At 42.8% G+C, this 21428-nt stretch overlaps 1 protein-coding gene and 1 long non-coding RNA gene across 4 annotated transcripts in view; one reads left to right on the top strand and one right to left on the bottom strand.

The window, feature by feature from the left end:
- The window catches only part of SLC26A9 (solute carrier family 26 member 9), a 59350-nt gene that overhangs the window by 7278 nt on the left and 30644 nt on the right, over positions 1 to 21428 (bottom strand). For all 3 annotated transcript variants that reach the window (XM_083508837.1, XM_083508838.1, XM_083508836.1), the window contains 12 exons: positions 20665 to 20829; positions 19644 to 19796; positions 17666 to 17748; positions 16599 to 16746; positions 14402 to 14515; positions 12584 to 12661; positions 10817 to 10912; positions 7845 to 7951; positions 5387 to 5456; positions 3581 to 3673; positions 2424 to 2543; positions 36 to 332 (listed from right to left, as the gene is read on the bottom strand). In XM_083508837.1, coding sequence (XP_083364963.1) covers positions 36 to 332; positions 2424 to 2543; positions 3581 to 3673; positions 5387 to 5456; positions 7845 to 7951; positions 10817 to 10912; positions 12584 to 12661; positions 14402 to 14515; positions 16599 to 16746; positions 17666 to 17748; positions 19644 to 19796; positions 20665 to 20829 — 1524 coding nt within the window. The remainder of the gene's footprint in view (positions 1 to 35; positions 333 to 2423; positions 2544 to 3580; positions 3674 to 5386; positions 5457 to 7844; positions 7952 to 10816; positions 10913 to 12583; positions 12662 to 14401; positions 14516 to 16598; positions 16747 to 17665; positions 17749 to 19643; positions 19797 to 20664; positions 20830 to 21428) is intronic.
- On the top strand, positions 15490 to 20415 carry LOC310709468. The gene is made up of 3 exons (XR_014527543.1): positions 15490 to 15564; positions 16497 to 16554; positions 20218 to 20415. It is a non-coding gene; the product is annotated as an uncharacterized lncRNA (long non-coding RNA).

The raw sequence follows: 21428 nt of genomic DNA, 5'->3' as shown, positions 1-21428 counted from the left end.
AATAAACAGGAGGTGGAACCAAGAGGAAAACTGACCTTTCCCAAAGCTTTCGTGCCCATCAGGTCCACAAAGCAAACGCCGCTCATATCCAGGATAATTGTGTGGAAGTTGACAAATGGGGGCGCTGTGGTCATGGGGTCAATGTTTGATTCTGGGATAGCACTGCAGGTGCTGCTGCGATGACTGGCAATGGTTCCCTGTTCAGCCTGCTTTTCAGATGGGTTGAAGTTAATGTAGGAGACGCTTTTACCATTTGCGGAGGTCTGGTTATTGTTGGTATCTGTCGGAGACATGCTTGCAAAATCCTTCTGGAGCTCTTGCAGAGACATAGTCTGTAGCAAAGGAAGGGGGACCACATTCAAGTTCATATTCATTCTAACTTATTTTCATTGCTGTTGATCTTATTTATTGTCAGTGGCGTAGCGTGGGTTGTCAGCACCCGGGGCAAGGCAAGTAATTTGCGCCCCTTAACCCTAACCCCCAGATGTTGCGCCCGGTGCGGCCGGCCCCCCCTGCACCCCCCACGCTACGCCACTGTTTATTGTGAGTTGCTTTGGGTTGCATTGGCAAACCAACCAACCAACCAACCGTGACTAATGAATTTAATACAGAAATAAAATCTTTGTTTCATATGTTATACGTTGATTATATACGCATAGACTCATAGAATTGTAGAGTTGGAAGGGTCCCTGAGAATTATCTAGCAGCTGTCCCTGCGACATGTATGCGTGCTTATTATGCACATACATCACATTTCTACCATGGTTGGTATCTGAAGTGGTTAGCAAAATATCAGAAAATGCCATTAAAACAAAACAAAACCAGCCGTCAAATACATTAATACAGTACAAACTTTTATATGATATCATTTAAATATTGGCTTGAATACTGAAAAAGGCTCTCCGGAGAGTCAGAGTACTCTCCTGAATGAGGTGAGACTGAGGGATTTCATGATTAATCATAAGCAGCAGTGCTAGCTGTTGGTTGTTTATCTACTAATTCTTTTTGTAAAAAGCTTTGAGGGTTGTTGTTTTTTGTTGTTGTTTTTTACAATCAAGTGGTATATAAATTTTATGAAATAAACTAAATAATTCCAATGAAAGACAGTAATAGATTATAAAAAAATACAAGTGGCCCATGAAGGGCAAAGGAAGGAATGGCCCAACAATTCCCAATTTTAGCAAGTTCATACATTTTCTTCACATTTTTCACTGTAGAATTCATTTGCTTGCACTGGATTTGCAATAAATAACTCATGAATATTCTTTGCCTTATAATGATAAAGCTAATAGGAAAAAATCAGGTCTGGTCCAACATTTATTGGACCAGTTTGGCCCAATTTTACAACAACAACAACAACAATTTGCATGCTAGTACCATTATCCAGTCCCTGGTTTAACCTGCAGCTTCCTGTGGTCTATAGGTGCATGCATTGTCAGGCAGGCTTGTTTGTTTCCATACACTCTGTGTTTGTGGCAAAATCAACTTGCAAACATCTTCTTGCTAATCAAGTAACTCCTGTTTCATATGTGGCAATTGGCTGGGGTTTTTTAAAAAAAAATCTTGTCCTTCCAGTTGGCAAGGAATTAGGCCAGAGTTTTCAAAACAGCAACACTTGGGATAAATAGCGATTTTTAAATTACGCATCTCATTTTCATTTAATTATGGGCAGGGACATTGTATGGAAATTGGTGTGTGTGGTGGTGGTGTTGGGGAGATCAGTATTCCCTAAGTTCTGCCAGGTGAAGAAAGGAGTGTGGGGTTTTTTTCTTTTCCTTTTCCTACTGTGATAAGTTTTTGTTTTAAATCCCTCCCATTGACCATACTACACTTTGCATTATCTATTCTGACCAGCAACAGCTCTCCACAGTGACCCAAAGCAATTTACAAAAAATGTTACACTTGTTTTCAATATTTTTGGGAAAGGAATTTATTTCCCTTCCCCCAAGTTAGTGCATTAGTTGCAGTAGTGGGTGCAGAACAAAATGTGGTACATGAAAGTTACGGGCATCTATTGGATAGTGCCTATGAAGTCACACATGATGAATGACTTACATCATTAAGTGAACATTTTTTTAAAAAAGAAGTTTATTCAATTTTTAAAAAAATTATATGGAGGCTGACTGCTCCTCCACTGTCCCAGTCAGGTTTAGGAGTGGCCATGTAGGCTGGTGAAATCTCTCCCCAAAGTGGCAAACAAATGCTACCCCATAATCTAGCAGCAACAACTGTTCTTTTTAGGCTGTTGGTAGCCTCTTTCCACTGTTACAGCACACAGATCAACTTTTTCTTTAAAGGCCAGAATAAGTAGGGTTCTCTTCCTGTCCCCAACAAAGCTGCCTTCTATCATTCCAACAAGGTTAAACCCTTCATGTATCACACATAGAAAGGATCTCTCACAACTAGGAAAATTGCTAAATCACCTTGTTTTTCCTGAAGAGAGATTTTAGTTTGCTTGTTTTCTCTGATGTTGCCCTTGCCTTTTCTTGATTCTTCACATACTTTTTCCTTGCCAAGTAGACTTTGATGGGATCCACACCAGTCTGTTCAAATAAAAGACAGTAAGCCAGGTTGTTCTCAACTCCTACGTGTAACAATCAGGCCACCATGTTCATCGACCCTGTCCTACAAGTGAAAGCCAGTTCCAGGACCCCCAGGGCTTTCCCCTCTCTCTACCCTTGAGCCCCACCCCAACTGGCGGGGTTGTGGTGGTGGTGGTCCTGGAGACTCCCCAGGAGAGTGCGCAAGAGGAAGGAAAGGCAAGATCGTTGCATCAGGCAAGCAGAATGGAATTACCTCCTCCATGTTGGATTCTACCCAGGGAATCCACAGTTCCTACCGAAAGTAGTGGAGCTGAAAAATGAGAGTTGGACCGCTTACATTTAAAAATGTGTCTTCCTAACTTGAGCAAGAGTTATATCCATTGGGAAGCAATGGGTAGGGCTGGGATATTGGCTTCAAAATGAGATTCAAACAAAATATTTCAGTGCAAGTGTGAGTACAGTACACTAGTTTGCCCAGTGACTGCTTCTGCCTCCTAAGATGTCGGTGGTGACAATGATACATACACTTATTTTAAAAATAAAATAACAAAATACAGAGAAAAGTGGGGAAACCACAATGAAATCTGAGAGGAAATCAACAGAGAGAGAGAGAGAGAGAGCGCCTAGGGAAATAAATAATATGTTCACTTGGCCCTGAAAAGGCATCAGAGTAGGTGCCAGACAAGCCTTTAGAAAATTTTCCATACCAAGCTTATTCATCTCTCCACAAATTTTGGTGTTCCAGGCTTGTCACTGCAAGGTAGACTGAGCTCTGAAAACTGATGGTGCAGAAAGCCAAGTGGTATGACTTCTTGTTTTTTTATTTACTCATTTATTTACTCCCAACGTTTGTCAGTGAGCTAAGTGAGAGAACTAAACAGGTCCAATATACGCCTTTGTTTGCAAGACATTTACTGTTGCTTAGTGAGGAAAATTGTACATCGCGATGAAGAAATGGTTTTGGCATGAGGTAAATATCTGTTCCTGTAATGTGAAAAATGGTTAATCATCGCCTACACAATAGATTTTTTTTTTACCTTGGCAATAACTTTCTCCCTGAATATCTCTGAATTAGCGAAGTAAAGAGGGGAGCAGTAGGTAACAATTTTAATTCCTTCAATTTCTCGGACCTGCAAAGAAATAGAAAAGTTCTCAGGGTTCAAATGGTACTTGCAGTTCTTTTGAGATGTTTAAAAGAAGGAGGAAGATTTAGTAAAGAACCCTTTACCCATACACATCGAAGGAGAAATGAATGCGGGCGGTAATGGCTGCACTGTGGCAGCAGGCTCCCTCTCCAGATCTACACATTTTTGGTGGCTAAGTGCATCTCAGATGGGGGAGACCATTCAATCCAGCACAAGCTTTCACCTAAACCAGGGGTCTGCAACCCGCGGCTCCGGAGCCGCATGTGGCTCTTTTACACCTTTGCCGCGGCTCCGGGGCGGATACTAGCGAGGGGAGGAGGTGCATTGTGCGCCCCGACACTCCCCACTGTGGTGGGCACTGTACTGGCTGTGACGTCGCATGGGGGCAGTGCGTGCATTAGTCACGCACCGTCCCAACGTCACCTTCCCGCCCGCCCGCTGTCAGATCGCGGCTCCAGAGATATATTTGTTTTAAATGTCGCAATGGTTTTGCGGCTCCCAGTTTTTTTCCCTCAGAAACGGGTCCAAGTGGCTCTTTTTGTCTTAAAGGTTGCAGACCCCTGACCTAAACAGCTGGCTGGCAGAATCTTAGGCTATGTGTGCCCTGTTGCAGTACTCAATATGCAGCACCTGTTAACATGTGGATTCCCCTCAATTTGCTAGTCTGCTTCCTGAAAGTAGTGTCACTTTGGTAAGAGTTACTACTTTCCATTAACTCTTTCATCTCTGTTCTTGCTAGGGAACAGAACATAGCGAGAAAGTACATTTTCCTAATCTTGCACACTTTTCACCCTTTGCAAAAGTTAAATTAAACTGAAATTCCTTCCCAGATAGTATTGACTCTTCAATTTAGCCAAACAGGCTACAAAGTAGAGCCTTAGTGCAGATGTCAGCAAACTTTTTCAGCAAGGGGCTGGTCCACTGTCCCTCAGACCTTATGGGGGGTGGACTATATTTTTTTTGGGGGGGAGAGATGAATGAATTCCTATGCCCCACAAATAACCCAGAGATGCATTTTAAATAAAAGCACACATTCTACTCATGTAAAAACATGCTGATTCCCGGACCATCCGTGGGCCAGATTTAGAAGGTGACTGGGCTGGATCCGGCCCCCAGGCCTTAGTTTGCCTACCCATGCCTTAGTGATTAGGTTGCTGAGCCTGTTCCATGTGTTTGGCTTGCATAAGATTCCCTATGGCACAGAACATACCGTATTTTTCGCTCTATAACACGCACCCGACCATAACACGCACGTAGTTTTTAGAGGAGGAAAATCTGTAGGCATGCCACCCATAGGCATTCCCTCCATAACACGCACAGACATTTCCCCTTACTTTTTAGGAGGAAAAAAGTGAGTGTTATGGTGCAAAAAATACGGTAATTAAACATTCATACTAGAGCCAGTGTCATACACATTCCTATTTACTCTGCAAGCAGTGAGCTCCCACTGCTGGTTTGGGAAGTGGTGCACAAACAATGTTAGCCATGGAAATGGTTACAAAAGAAAAGATGCTGCCAGTGAATTTCAAACTCTACTGAACAATAATGGCCAACTTTGGCCATCAATACTATGAGGTAAATTTGCACAACAAATAGATGCTCAGACTCAAATCACATCTGATGAGTGAGCAAACATCTCACTTGTGTATTGATGGCAAAAACAGGAGGAAGCAGAGGGTTATTTTCTGACCCATTTACCTTGTTGTAGACTTTGGGATTTTTGTATATATCAGTAGCAGCTACAGGACCAATGACACAACCATTGCGACTGTGAAGGAAAATGGAAAGAAACAATTGTCAAAATATAGTCAGCCTTTTTTAAAAAAATCAGTTTCACTGGAGTTCCTGTTAATACAGTTCAATGGTGCAAGTGAAATAGAAAAGAAAGGATTGTGTGCTTAACTTCATTATAAGTCATTATATAGCTTTAGGCGCCAGGCAAAATGTTTCCTCTTTAACTACCTGTGGCTGTCACTGCTATGTTCCAAAACATCTGAAGGCAGCCCTGTTTAGGGAAGTTTTTAATGTTTAATGCTGTATTGTGTTTTTAATATTCGGTTGGGAGCCACCCAGAGTGGCTGGGGAAACCCAGCCAGATGGGCAGGGTATAAATAAATACATTTATTATTAATTATTATTATTATTCCAGATCTATCCAAATTGGGGGAGAGATTATGAAACCAATCTACACTCTTCATCCCAATAAGAGAGATGTTGGGAGGGGAGAAAATCACTCTCAAAGTAGTGATGTCCACAGTTGGAGGAAATAAAATAAAAGGGGCAGGCCAATAGAGCTTTGTATTTGAACACACCACAAATATCAATAAATTTATCTATGGTTCCCATTTCACTGGGCCAATGGAGGAAATCTCTTGAAAACACAGCAGCAGCAGTGGCTCTAATCTTGCTAAACAAAACAGAGTACAGTGGTACCTCAGGTTAAGAACTTAATTCGTTCTGGAGGTCCATTCTTAACCTGAAACTGTTCTTAACCTGAGGTACCACTTTAGCTAATGGAGCCACCCGCAGCCGCCGAGCCGCCGGAGCACAATTTCTGTTCTCATTCTGAAGCAAAGTTCTTAATCCGGGGTACTACTTCTGGGTTAGCGGAGTCTGTAACCTGAAGCATCTGTAACCCGAGGTACCACTGTAGCTTCAGTAGTCTAGCAATATGTAACAGTGTTTGTGAGGGCCCATTTGCTAGTCTCCTTCACCACCATCCTAAATTGATGACAGGGGGTGTGAAGAAAGGAAGAGTGTGTCTTCTGGATCAGTTGTTTCATATATACAGTACATTAAAAAGCTGGTTGAGTTTCTTCTTTTTCCTGAATGTGTTTCACAATGTTCAAAAGAGCGGGAAACTGCTGTGTTGTGAACATGGTAGACATTTAAGTTTTCCACAGTTGATTTTTTTTGGTCATGAATGTGCCCCCATGTGGTGACAATTGGCAGCACACCAGGGAGCAGTCTTGACCATTGAAAAAACGAATGGGGGAATGAGACTAAGGGTGTGTGCCTTTACAAGTGGTTCCTCAAGATCCCTTACAAGATCAGAATTATACCACGGGGAAATAAATGCTGATTCACACATTACCCTCATGGCATGGAGTTCTCTGTGGCCTGAATTTGCAAGGCCGATACGGGCATGAAGGTCTGGGGATTCCTCCTAGTCCTTACGGGAGAGACTGTCCGCCAACGATGACAGACAGCAGGGGTCCATGACATTCTGGTTCTACATTCCTATCTACACTGCAGGCATGGGAGATACCAAGGTGAGTCCTGCAAGCATCTTCTGCAGTCTACACTGAAGCAAGGTTATTCTTATGCGGTAAGAAAAGAGAAACCAAGAAAAGCAGAGGTCCCTGTGCTTAGTCCTTTCCTATCGTCTACCATGATGAAACAGTTGCATCCAAAGATGCTCCCTGAATATAAAGCATTTCTTCCAACTGGTGCTAACGGGGATGGGAGGGAGTTGACTTGGGACTGTGAAGGAGTGGAGGTGGGGGAGGGATGCCTTTAACAATTTGTTCCTGCCATAGTCCCAGTTGGCATTGACCCTGCTGTTCACAAGGAAAGGAAAATGCTCACTGATGCCAGCAAGAGCTTCCTCCCATTGTGAATAGAGGTGGGGTACATGTGGTTCAAATCAGGGTTCAAAGCAGGGACAATGGGTTAAAGATTCCCTCTGCTATGCCACATTCTCAATCCGTTTTAGTTCTCCCCACCAGCTATTTGGTTGTTGTTGTTGTTTTTAAATTAACTGCACAACTACATGATATGGTTTCACTTTGACTTTCTCTCTGGGTCAAGGTACCAAAGGAAATATCAGCATAGTCCAGCATCACATTTATCTCTTATACTGAGAGTTTAGTGAGTAATAAGTGGGAGTTCCCTTGTATCTATAATGGGTTTGAGAGAAGGATACGTGCCACAGGTGTTTTTAACATGACGTAAATACTTTCATATTTATACCAGCCTTGGAATATATTTATGGGAATGGCAGATTAGCTAGCAGTTATCTGAAACTGACATCATTGTTTACTAACAGGGACTGGTGCTTTCATGTTCCACGTGCTGGGAGTAGCACCTGCCTTTGAAATTTTGACCCAAATGATGGAAAATGTCCCTCCTTGGGCCACACCAGGAAAATACTTACAACTGGGTATGGAAAACCACCACAAGGATGGAAAAACCCACTCCCACAGCGAGTCCAAAGGGCAAGCCCAGGAAGAAAGCAGACAGGAAGCTCACCACCCAGACCACCTGTGGAAAGACATAAAACACAGCTGGTCACTTCCTTGCAGTGAGAATGGGGAGGGGAATGGGGATACTTGGATGAAGTGGATGGGCCTGGGATTTTTAAATATATCTGCAAAACTAAGGTTGGAATATTGTAGCCCGGAGTTAAGTTGTTGCCTCCTTAGACACTTCCATTCAAGTGAATGTGAACAAATGTGCTTTGCTCAACTCAAATAGCCATTAAAACACTTGTTTTATTGTTGCCTATTAAATTTCTTGTTCTGCTTGGAAAAAACTGAGGATCTCAGCTAAGATACTGGAGTATCTACAGCAAGCATTGGGCCAAGATGGACAATTATATATCTGGTTCAGTAGTTTTCCCTACAGTTCTTCCGAGAGTGTTTAAACTGGTGCATTTTTGGTGAAGTGGTTGTGTGTTGACTTTTTGCCAGCACATATCTGCTGGTTCTGTGGGATCTACACCAGTTGGACCAATCGAGTACAATTGTTTGTGTGACTGTATTCCTAAGGTCTGTTTGCTGTGCAAAGCACCCTCTGCCCCAAGGCCCCTGCTTTTCCTTTGTCGTCTCTTCTGCCATACTGGGGCAGGAAAAACAAGATGCAGCCCAGATTATCTTGCAGGGGTTGCTATTAGTTGAATATTTGACCTGACATCTCCACCCCAATATGTTTATTGAGCACTCAGACTTGCTTCAGCATGTACTCCTATACACATTTACCTGGGAGTAAGCCCTAGAAGAAGAAGAAGAAGAGTTTGGATTTGATATCCCACCTTTCACTCCCTTTAAGGAGTCTCAAAGCGGCTAACATTCTCCTTTCCCTTCCTCCCCCACAACAAACACTCTGTGAGGTGAGTGGGGCTGAGAGACTTCAAAGAAGTGTGACTGGCCCAAGGTCACCCAGCAGCTGCATGTGGAGGAGCGGAGACGCAAACCCGGTTCCCCAGATTACGAGTCTACTGCTCTTAACCACTACACCACACTGGCTCTCATGAACTCCATGGGGTTTACTACTGAAAAGGAATGATTTATTGATAAAATTTATATCCCTCCTTTTTGTATACAGTTTACTCAAGGGTATGTGGCTGTGAAGCTGTTCCAAACTAACTACTTGTGCAGGTGCGTCACTGAGTCAGGTGTTTTGCCCAGCATATTTCAAGACTGAATTCAAGTCCATTGTTGTGTAATTCCATATTCTGAACTTCAAAGCAATATCTCCCTTGGCTTCTATTTGAACAGCATTTTAAGAAAACTGTTGATGTCTGTGACTGAACGATTTGGATTATTCTTTTCACTGATAAAGCAATTTCTGGAGAACATACATTGGCACAATTTACACTAATTTAGTTTACTGTTGTAAATCTTGTTCAAATAAAATATCCAACAACCAAACCTTTATAAAGCTCGTTTGCTTTTTCCATGGTACACATGCCAGTAAATTTTACATCAGCTAATGCCTGGAACCCTTATCTCTTTTTTTGTGAAGGACTTTCCTTCCCTGGAGGGCCATTATCTAAGAGTTTCAAGGCACAGTTTCTAGATATTGGATTGCGCCAACAAAGGAAGCTCCTTTGTACTAGGCTGAACTAGACTAAAAGGTCCAGTCATGACCGACTCTGGGGTTGCGGCGCTCATCCCGCTTTATTGGCCGAGGGAGCCAGAGTAGAGCTTCCGGGTCATGTGGCCAGCATGACTAAGCTGCTTCTGGCGAACCAGAGCAGCACACGGAAACACCATTTACCTTCCCACTGGAGCGGTGCCTATTTATCTACTTGCACTTGGACGTACTTTCGACTGCTAGGTTGGCAGGAGCAGGGACCGAGCAACGTTGCGGGGATTCAAACCACCGACCTTCTGATCGGCAAGTCCTAGGCTCTGTGGTTTAACCCACAGCGCCACCCTGAACTAGACTAGACCAGTATTAATTGTTAAGAGAGTTTCAGGGTCTCTTTTGCATGTCAGAGATTGAACTTGAGTCATTTTGCATGGGAATCATATGTTCCCCTCCACCAGTATTATTAGTGTTGGCAACAGGCTCTAAAAGGCAGCTTGCATCATAGCAATAGACTTTGTGCTCTTCCATCAAAATAAATCATGTTGTTAAACCACAGGTTATGAAGCTGATTGCTTTCAAACTAGCCATAGTTAGGATTAACTAGTTAAATCTAGGACTCAAATGTAATGCAAAACTGCAGTTAATTAGAAAACAGAAACAAAAGCTTCCATAATGGTTGCATAATAAAGGGAGGAAGCAGTACACACGTCCAAGGTTAATTCCCATCATGATAAACAGTGGCATCCAACTGTAGCCTTGGTCATGTTAGCTCAGTTCTGTATATTGCATACACTAACCATTTGAACTTTTAGTTCAGAAGTTATGTTTATTGGGCTCTGTTCATAAACATTCATTTACAATATATTCCTATGTGTTCATAAACTCCAGCAAGAAAATGCAATTATATGCCAAGGAAATAGAAATCTTGTTATCAGAATAAATATGCAATATGATTTATTCAAGGGTGACTCCTGCATTGTTGTATTTGGAATTTAACACTTGGAGTTCTTATGGAATATTTGTTTATCATTGAGAGACATGGCTGAAATATATCTCCATAGCTATGCTGGCTAGATTCTTGCCTTAAGAAAAAAAGCACCTGATATTCTTAGCAATCCAGATTTTATGAGGAACTCCAAGGGGATTTTATTGCATGTGGAAATGCGAAAGCCAATCACCCCTGGTTTCACATTCTCATTGAATACTCTAGGCTTCATGCTGGTGGTGCTTAACAAAAGAGTGACTTAACCCATACCAAACAATAGGTTCGGACTCCCCTCTTCTCTCACAAGGCATTTAAAAAGGGGCACTCACACAGTCCAGCTTGCTTTTTTTCCAGAGGTAGTAAGGATCAGTCAATTGCTTGAGAGAATTCTTCAGGTTCACAGCTATCAAGGCTCCCAACACAGCCTGCAAATAAAGATCACACAACATAGATATAGATAACAAATAGATAACTAAAAGTTAACTAAATACAGCATTTTTCGCCCTATAGGACGCACTTTTCCCCCTTCAAAAATGAAGGGGAAATATGTGTGCGTCCTATGGGGCGAATGCAGGCTTTCACTGAAGCCTGGAGAGCGAGAGGGGTCGGTGTGCACCGACCCCTCTCGCTCTCCAGGCTTCGCGCAGCTCTCCGCAAGCCATGGGAGCCCGCGCCGGGCTCCCACGGCTTGTGGAGAGTTGCCTGCATGCTGAAGCCTGGGCGCGAGGAGCTCAGACTCTCCGCAAGGTGCGGGAGCCCGGCGCGGGCTCCCACGGCTTGCGGAGAGTTGCCTGTTCTGGGGGCTGGGGGCTGGGGTCAGGGGACGCTCGGGCTTCCTCCACCCCAGCCCCATGCCTGGGGGGGTGGAAATAATTCCCCCCCTTTCTTTCCCCCCCAAAAAACTAGGTGCGCCTTATGGGACGGTGCGTCCTATAGGGCGAAAAATACGGTAGATAACAAAAAGCCTCAATAATATAACAGGCTTTTGCTGCCTCAGTATGATTCCTGTTTCTGCCACAATGGCTACATTTGCTTGATAGGAGTATGCTGTAAGTCAGATATTGCTGCACATTGCCAAAAAATCATTAATATGCTATGTAGAGGTTGTCCTTTTCCAACACAATCCCTGCCTAAGTAGGCCCAATCTGTCTTGAAGATAAATTCCTACTAGAACTAGGTCACAGGCAAAAGGAACTATCAGCACATTCCTATACAGTGGTACTTCGGTTTACAAACTTCATCCGTTCTGGAAGTCTATTTTTAAACCAAAACCATTCTTAAACCGAGGCGTGCTTTCCCTAATGAGGCCTCCCACCACCGGTGCCCTTCCACCATCCGGCTTCCATTCGTAAACCGAGGTACAGTTCGCAAACCGGAACACTACTTCCAGTTTTGCGGAGTTCGTAAACAGGACTGTTCGTAAACTGAGGTACCACTGTATATGTTTAGTCAGAAGTAAGTCTGTTTTCAATAGTACTTGCTCCCAGGAAAGCATGCATAGGAATGTAGCCTCAGTGGCAGAATTGTACAGCCTCATAAGAAGTCAATTCTGCCACTTGCCTGGTTCCTGTCATCATGTTCCCTTTCATTGCTAGTTGTAACTGAAAAATGTCCACAACAGTGCAAATGTGCTCACATGACCCCCCCCCAAAAGGGTGGGTGGGTGGGTTGTGACCACTGAGTTAGAGTAACTTTCTGTCAAGTACTCTGAATTTAGCCAGTCATTTCCTTCCATCTGAAATCAAAATGGCACCACGCTGGAATTTGTTTGACCAAGCCTGTTACAGAAAGGCATCCCTTAGTTAAAGAGGGGGGGAACTTAAGACACCAAGCATACAAACATTTCTCATTTATACTGGTTTTATACCAGTTCAGCTGTCTGATTCTCCCAAAGAATCCTGGGCTTTGTAAATTGGTGGAGGTATATGCAATTCTCTGATTCCTAGGTCACCTCAGAAAATACAATTTCCAGGGTTCTCTGGGGGAAGGGAATGACTATTAAGCCAGTATAAGCCTGTGGTGTAAATACAGCAGAAGATAAGTCTGAACTACACAGTCTGGAAACATGTCTTCATGCTCAGTGGTACAATTTTTACCTTAGGAAGAGGGCCGAGGTAGATTCCCAAGGACAACATGGTTATCATCACAACCACTGCCACACAAAAGCTTGCCATCTGAGGAGAGAAAAGTAACTTATCACAAAAAGGACCTGCAATTTATGTTATGCTATCTGTCAGTAGTAGAAGCAAGAAGCAATATAAGTCAGTAGTCTGGTAGCTGAGAAGATTAGTGGGATAGAAAGATGGCTTCTTGTCCTGCTCCAACCCTTGCTTGCAACAGAGCCTTGAATTATTTGTTGTCTTTATATGAGAGGCCATGTTATTAGTAAATACATTGTTAATCATGGGGGTTGGGTTACATATAATAACACTGCATTTAATTGGAGAAACTGGCCATTTTTATAATTGTGCATTTTCAAATTATGTCAAAGAGCTTCTCGTTAGCCTATAGATCAGGGATGGGAAATCTTTGTCCCTCCAGATGTTGCTGGACTATGAGTGTGATCATCTGGATTATTGGCCATGTTGTTTGGGAATGATGGGAGAGGCCAACAAAATCAGGAAGGTTGCAGGTTCCCTATACCTGAGACAGATCCTTGCTGCACAATTCTTCATTTGTTGCCTTTTATTTAAAGGACAGGCACCTCTGGACAAGCCTGAGGAGTTCTGGATCCCCTGTGAAAAGTTCAGAACAGCACCAGGCAAGGGCTCTGTTGACTTATAAAGCTAGATAAGGCAGAACAGAATGGATCTGATCCATTTGCTTAATGGAGGATTGCATTTGAGATTCCATAAAGGGTCTTGTGGCACTTTCAAGACCAAAAGACATGCTGTAATATAATGCATTTGATGAAGTGGACTGTGGACCCCAAAAGCTTATGCTGTAATAAATTCATTGGTCTTGAGGATGCCACGAGACTATTGCATGCAACAAGCTAAGATGGCTACCGCTCTGGATGCAGTGATGCAAAATCCTGTTTGCCCATCATCATGCAAAGCCACATGTTAGTACCGTGTAGCCTGACCAACTATAATGGGTGGGGAACCTGTGGCTCTCCAGACGTTGATGGACTACAATTCTCACCATCCCTGAGTACTGGCCATGCTGGCTGGGGCTGATGGGAGTTGGAGTCCAACAATATCTGGAGGGGGCCACAGGTTCTTCTTTCAACTACAAGAACTGTCAACATGACTTGAACTGCTGCAGATGAAAAACTGGCATAATCTTAATATCTATTTCGGAATCTGACAAAAATTAAAATGGGTATGATTACAAATTGCAAGTGTTGGGGGTCTAGTACGCTGTAGTGTGGTGGTGAAAATGGAGCTCCAAATCAGGCCGTTCCTGGTTCAAATCTCACTTCAGCCATGAATTCACTAGATGGCCTTAGACAAGCCACTTTTTCTCTACCTCCACTCTCTGCCCCATATAGGGGAATTGACCCACTTTTAAAGGGTTGTAAGGATTACAACAAGATGATGTTTCTGAAGTGTTGTAAACATTTGAAAGGACTATATGAATGCCAATGGTTACCATTTGGATCTGCTTTTGAAGATCCACTCATGTGGCCAATTCTGTTCCAATAACAGAACAACAGGTTGATTATCTACCTGCAGTATAAAAGAGTCAATTGCTTTCATTTGAAAGCCATGTCATTCTGGGAATTTGCGTTTAGAGACGATGCGGTGTATTAACTGTTTTAGATCCTAAGCCCTCCTCACATTATTTCCCCAAGGAAAAGAATGTTCAACTACTTCAAGTTAATCCATGATCTAGAAATGCTCAGAGCTCATCTTACAAAGTCTCCTACTTTGAGAAGAGAGAGGGGCTAAACAAACAAATAAATCAATAACCTGAGATTTTCCTCCAGCTCCATCCACAGCTAAGGTCACAGAAAGAGCACAGCAAATTACGTGGATTTTGAAAAAGGATCCAAAAAAGTTGCTGCAGCCAAGGGCCAGCATTTCCTATGGAAACAAGGATAATCAGTTTAGGTGGCAGCATTAACAAACAAGGTCATAGAATCATAGAATCATAGATTTGGAAGAGACCACAAGGGCCATCGAGTCCAACCCCCTGCCAAGCAGGAAACATTTCTCTTACAGTAAGGTTACTTTGGCAGCTATTGCTGGGATGCAAAAAGTAGGTCAAGCGGTCATATAGCTCCAAGATTCTTCCTTCACATGTGAGGGCGGCATTATTTATACAAAAGACTGCCGTCATAGCTGCAATCGCATCACCTGAGGCGCTTTCACACCCCATGAAAATTGCTTCTTCTCACTCCAGAAGCATCCCAGGATTCTCTGACTCTCTTGCAAACCCTCAGAGCAGGAAAATTAATGCAGGCTTCCCTTAACCGCAGCTCTAATCTGAGACTCTCATCCCTGATGAATCATCCAGCAAGCAGTACAGAAAGGTCCTGCAGGAGTAACCTGTAGCACACTTGGCTACAGGTTGTTTTAAAGAGCTGTGGTTGTACAAGTGCCAGCAAGGGAGGACGCGCTCCACAGCCATGTGATGCACACAAGGCATTTTCAGAAGACACAGTTTCTGAGCTGCTCTTTGGAGAAGCCTCTTTAATCTGACTGAGAGGTCTTAGGAACTAACTACTTGAACTAATTGCTAAATGTCCAACAAATAGTCTCCATGTGTGTGTGCGCTCCAGATTCTTCTCTGAGTCAGGGGCCAGTTCTCAGTAGAGTTATCAAGCAGCAACAGACCAGCACAACCTGAAATGTACAGGAGCTATTTATAACAATGGCACTGAGATTTGCACAAAGTATGCTTACTGCTGGGGTTTATATAGTTGTTGTGAAATATCCTGTTTTGTTTCGCTTATTTGTCAATAGGCACCCAGAGTAGCTTTGACAAAAAACAAGAAAAAATTGTTCTGTTAAAAATAACATTAGAAACAACCAATCATGTCAAGCCACAGTTGCGATAGCCACCACTGCTGGCAACTGCCTCCTTAAGGAAGAATCAAGGAACCCATGGCCAGGGCCTGTGCACACATGAGGTAAGGTGAGCAGATTGCCTTGGGCGGCTGGATCCACAGGGGCAGCAGATCCCAATGTAGACCTTCATTTCCCCTCGTTCCTGATGCACATCTTCACTCACCCCTTCTTCCTTTGTGGTTTGCCTCAGGTGCCAAAATGTTGTGGGCCACTCCTGCTCAAGGCAGCACCAACTTAGGAAGGCTACGAACAGAGGGGTGTCCTGGGAGGGAGGGGTCTGCATCTCCCCCACAGGGCCATCAGGCAGAGTGAGGCAATTGCCTTAGGTGTGGAATCCAAGGGGTTCCGCCGCTTGAGAAATGACTTCCGGCAAGATGTCAGAATCTGTCACCATTGTGACCCCAGTGAGCAAACTGTGGCAGGGGTGGCATTTTCCTGTTTTGCCTCAGGTGGTGAAACAGGACAGGCCTCCCCTGCCTGTGGTCCTCCAGATATTATTGGATTCCAACCCACCAGCCTCAGCCAGTAGGTCAGGGATGAGTCTATTAATACCTGGTGGGCCACAAGTTCCCCACTGCTCCCATAAGGCAAACTCTTCATGTGGAGCAGATGTTATCTCCTTTTCGTGTGATTCCTGCTCTGCCTGGGATTGGACTAGATGACCCATTCGGTTCTTCCAACTCTATGATTCTATTATTTTCTCTCCCTATTTTTTTTTTTTTATGTATTGAGAAAATTGGATCCTCCATTGGATCCTCTTTGATAGCAACTTTGATAATCCGTCCATGGTGTGAGTTGCCTCAGAGGAGTCTGAAGGGGAACTCTCCATAGCAGTGTTTGAACTACAAGGAGGTCCTTTTACTTGTTGTGATGGCTCTCTCAGATACTATTGTTAGAAGAGTAAAGGGAGTGAACTGACTAAAACTGAGGGGAATCAGGGGCAGGGATTGGAAATATCATTAAGAGTCCCCTACTTTTCTTCCTATAAATCTAGCACTGTCTCTCTGAGGATAAGTCACTAGACTCCAACCCTGGAAATGGCCAACTTTGGGGTGAGTTATTTTTCCTCTCTCTGTAAAGAGCCACTAAATGTTACCTGGTTAGGGTCCACATCATAGCCATGCTTGGTTCCAAGAGTTCTGCCCATGGCCAGGTTGATCACATAGCCCACGATGGCAAGTGAGAAAGCTGTGCCAATCATGTCCTTCCACTTGCCCACCTCGGGAAGAGTAGCAGATGGAAATCTAACATCAAAGGAACAAAATCAAGCAGACAGGATAAGAAAAGAAGTAGCTGGAGATGAAACCAATGGACCAGAGAGATGGTGGTGTGTGTGTGTGTGTGTGTGATGTAGAAGCAAAATTCAGTTCTGCCCAGTTTCCCCCCAAAAGAGTAATGCATGAGTTGGTCTTAATATATAATGGATTCAAGCCATTTCACACAAACATAGTAATAGCCTAGAAGGCAGTCCTGTCCCCCACAAAAAAAAACCCTTGTTTATTCCTTCAGCGCAGGAATGTTGACATGTGCAGACCTTATAATAGTCATGGCAGCATAGAATGAATGGTACAGTTTTATACCGCAATGGTTATTATCCACTTTGCAATTATACTGTGCTTGTAATTCATTAAAGGACTGACTCATATAAGGCTTGCAGACACTGTCCACTTTAAGCTTGCCCTACTTTCCATTCCATTTAGAGATGCTGAAACACATCCAGCCACTGCAAGCTCTGTTTCAACTTGTTTTCAGAAGGGCCCACAATTTTATCTATTTTTGCCCTCACCTTCAACATGGCTGGTTGTTAATTCTGGGAGCTGGTGGGAAAGTGGGGGGGGGGCAGATTGCAGCAGAGTGGGAGTAAAAAGAGCCTTCTCTTCTTCTTCTTCTTCTTCTTCTTCTTCTTCTTCTTCTTCTTCTTCTTCTTCTTCTTCTTCTTTTAAAAAAAACCCTCTTTCCACTGCTCACCTTGCTGCAAACTCTCCAAGTTTTCTTATTTTTAGTTCATGAATCTTCCATATCATGTCTGGCTCAGCCCTTATTCCAGAATATATTCATTTTTAAATACAGTGGGTGGGATTCATGGATTGGCATCATTAGGATACCCCTGTTCTGGAAGAGAAGGAACTCTTGGAAAGAGAATAATCCAGTGCATTGACTCACCCCATATTAATATGGCCAACAATGGGCATGTCATATTTATCAGGCATATCAAAGCTTCCAGAAATTGCAGTAGCTACAATGACCTGAAATCAAAGCATAAAAAAGGCTTTAGGCTAGCAGCACATTTTTCGGTTTCATACAAGCTAAATTTGTTAACATATTCCTTCAGCAGAGAACTGGACTCAGTTTATATAAATTTTGATGTGCATTAAGTGGGGAGAAAGCCATTGAGAGTAGTTTTCCTATAGATAGTGAATGAATCAATGAATGTAGAAGTTAGTCCTGCATTATCATATCTACCAGCTATGTTTAAATTTGTGGATGCATTGGACTGCTCCATTTATTGTCAGGACACTCCATGTAAAGTCTCTTTTGTATCAAGAAGATGGTGGCTACTGGGTAGATCAAAGTATATAATTGAGAATTCTCAGAGTCTGGGAGAACCTCTTCTAAGAGGTCTGTCTTAGAGCTAACTGCTATAATAAAACTGATAAGTCAGAGAAAATTTTATTCGGGCATTTTGCCATGGATTCCTGTTCTCACGGCATCTCTCCTGCACATTTCAGTTTTTGAAACTTGAGTAAATTCTGCTTTTTCTGCTATCCTGTCTCCACCAATACTATTCAAAACCAGAGTAAAGTGGATGTAACACATTCCTATATTAGAACAGCAAGCTTCATTTCACACTGCTGCAATAGCAAACTTTGGAGTGATTGCAAATTGAAACCAAAGACAAGGTCTGCCCAAATCTTTGCATTTCCCACAGCTCTAATTACACAAATGCTGCCTGGGTGTCAGCACGTACATTGGCCTCCTGCCGCCCTGATCACCTGAGGCATGTAAGCATCTTACTACAGCTTCCTGTCTTATCACGTTTCAATACTTTGGAATACAACTACATTATCTGCATGGACATTTCCTGCTGTATAGTCCGAGGATGTTTTCACCCAGACTCATTGAAGCACGAGTCAAGGTTAAGCTGGCCATATCAGCACATTTTTCTTCAGTGACCTTGGCTGACCAAACACCTGAGAGCACAAGTTTGCACTGTTGTTTAAATTGGTGGGATATATAGGCTAATGGTGCAGTTAGTATCAGCAACAGGTTTGTGAGCCTGCAGATGAATAATACCCTAACGTTTTTAATATCTGACTTCTGCATGGACCAGTCTGTCACAGCAGGTGTGCAAAAGGGGCACAGACTAAGGACTGGTTTGAAGCTACCTTGCTTAGCAAATAACTGTTGCTATAAACCATGACTCCCAGTTCATAAGTAATGCTAAAAAGAGCTTTGTTGAAAGTGAAACCAAACTTGGCATAAGTCCTTCTTCTAAAAAAGTGGAGGGAGAAAGTCTGCTTCACGAAGACTTGTGGCCCCTCATCCATATAGTACCAAGCTGTAGCTTAGCATGGCTTATGAAGCAGGAAATTGCCCAAGAGTTGAGAAAGCATGTTATTATTAAAACAACAGAAGCATTATCTTGAATGAAGATGGTTGAATGCCCTGCGTCAAATTGCAGAGGGGTAGTTGTGTTAGTTCGTGGCAATAAAAACAGCCAAGAGTCTTGCAAAACCTTAACAAATTCACTGGGGAAGGATTTCATCCATTTCATCAGATATGGTAGACTATTGTGCACAAATAACTGGACATTTATTGTGCAAAGGGGGGGGGGGAGAATCCAAACATTTGGAAAGGACTCAGAAGACCTCTAGTGCAACCAGAAACATGCCAGCTTCCTTATCTCAAATCAGAAAACTTGAGTGTAATACTTCCCCCAGAAGTGAATTATTGCATCAATTTCCTCCTTGGGTGTTTATTTGACCACTCTGTTAGCTGAATAGTCAACAGCTCTTTTATAAATTTATCTCTGCATCTGAAGAGAAGGGAGGGCAGGCACTGACTACAGTGGAGGTTCTAATGCCCTCTAACCACTCGGATAAATGCAGGGGAAAGAAAGAGCTCAGGATCTACTACTTACTATAACAATCTCCATGGGAATGGGGACTCGAATCTTCTTCATGTATTTCATATTCAGCTCCTTCACGATAATTAGAAGCACAGTGCTGATCAATGCAAAGACGAGGGAGGCTATATTGGTCTTGGGCAAGTTTTTGCAAATATCGATAAAGGTCTAGAAAAAAGAAAAGAAGGATGAAACAAGAAAAGGACAGCATGTGCATTTTTCAGCGTGACTGGGAGATACGCCATGGTGTTTGTTTTCCAAGACATGAAGATGGTCCATCAGTGGCCATTATTTAGCCTTGTAGTCTGCTGTTGAGACTTGCTAGCACTCAAAGCAGCACAGTCCCTGCAGTAGCCAGCTCTGGATTAATTATAGGGTCAGTAAGCAGGGCCTGACCAGACAGGATGCATTTAATCTGATTTGTTGTTTCCAACAACGGCATCCAGCTAGGAATTCAGAGAAAGGTTCAAGAGGCGCACAGCAGGTCCCTGCAGCCTCCATAACTCCACAAACACTTTCTTCTAATCCCTTATAATTAAAATGTGGAAGAATTAATGGTAACTCTGACACTTTTGTGCACATTTCCTAGAATTACAGGACCCCAAGAGTACTCCTGTACCTTTGAAGAGTTATCTAGAAGGGAAAATTTACCAGGAGCAGCTTTTCCTGCCATGCAGTACCACGTCAAGCAAAACCCTGCCTTCTGTGCAAGATCTGGGAGACTCTGCAAGCCTGCCATTCTCTCTTGAAATATCTCTCCTTTCCTGACCTCATGCTTTCTTCAATCCAGTTGATCACATTTCCTTTCATAAATATATGGTTTAATTATCTATTTTATTTTATTATTTTCATTTGTTCTTGCATTTTAAGGCAAAGAAAAGAAAATCATCTCAGCCATTCATTATTGCATTAAACAGCAAGCCAACTCTTCCAGGGCCCAGTCAGTTGACTAGGGAAATTAAACATTAATATCATTTGTCACAATCAGGCAGTTTAGGGCAATAACCATCATATCATATTCTGGTAACTAACTTACATAAACAATGGCAAGGGGTCCTGTGTAAGAGTCAATCTTCAGACCAAAGATATACTTGAGCACAGAGATGAGGATCTGCAGGCCAGCTGCTGTCATGAAGCCCCTGATGAAGGATTCTGAGAGGTAGATCGCAACAAAGCCAAACTGCACAAATCCTAGGCATATCTATGGACAGAAAGACAGACAGGCATGCCAGATGGAATAGTGAGCACAACTTCTCAGAAGGATATCCCATATTTCAAACTATAGTCCACAGGAATCTTGGATAGGGAAGAAATTCAGTTCAGTTTGCAAATGAAGTTGAGTGTATATAATTTTCTCTTTCCAAATCAACATGGGAACCAAAGTATAGCCATCCTTCAAAGTTCACACTTATATGAGTTTTATATGAGTTCCCCAACCAACCACTGTTTATAAAAATACACATAACAGGAGGAAATGGGCAGAAAAATGAATATAGCAAGCGAACATAACAAACTAAAATGTGTTACATTAGGAGGAATCGCTTGCAAAAATGTATAGCTTAGTCAAAACCGCACACTGAAATGCTGAAGAACTTTTATGAGGATTTGAAAATAATAATAATCTCACATTGGTGCAGAAAGGGAAAGAACTGAAGATAACTGGAATTGAGAGCTCCTTTCATCCCTAGTCTCTGGTGTGTGGAAATGAATAAGATAACTGTTGCAGGAAGAATTTCCTCCAGTGTAGGAGTATGGCACTGACCCAATATATGCGACCCATCCCTGCCACAGGAGAGATGA

This window comes from Podarcis liolepis (genome assembly GCF_965112155.1).
Source record: "Podarcis liolepis genome assembly, chromosome: 6".
NCBI classification, from domain to species: domain Eukaryota; kingdom Metazoa; phylum Chordata; class Lepidosauria; order Squamata; family Lacertidae; genus Podarcis; species Podarcis liolepis.
This window is presented reverse-complemented; position numbering and strand designations above follow the sequence as displayed.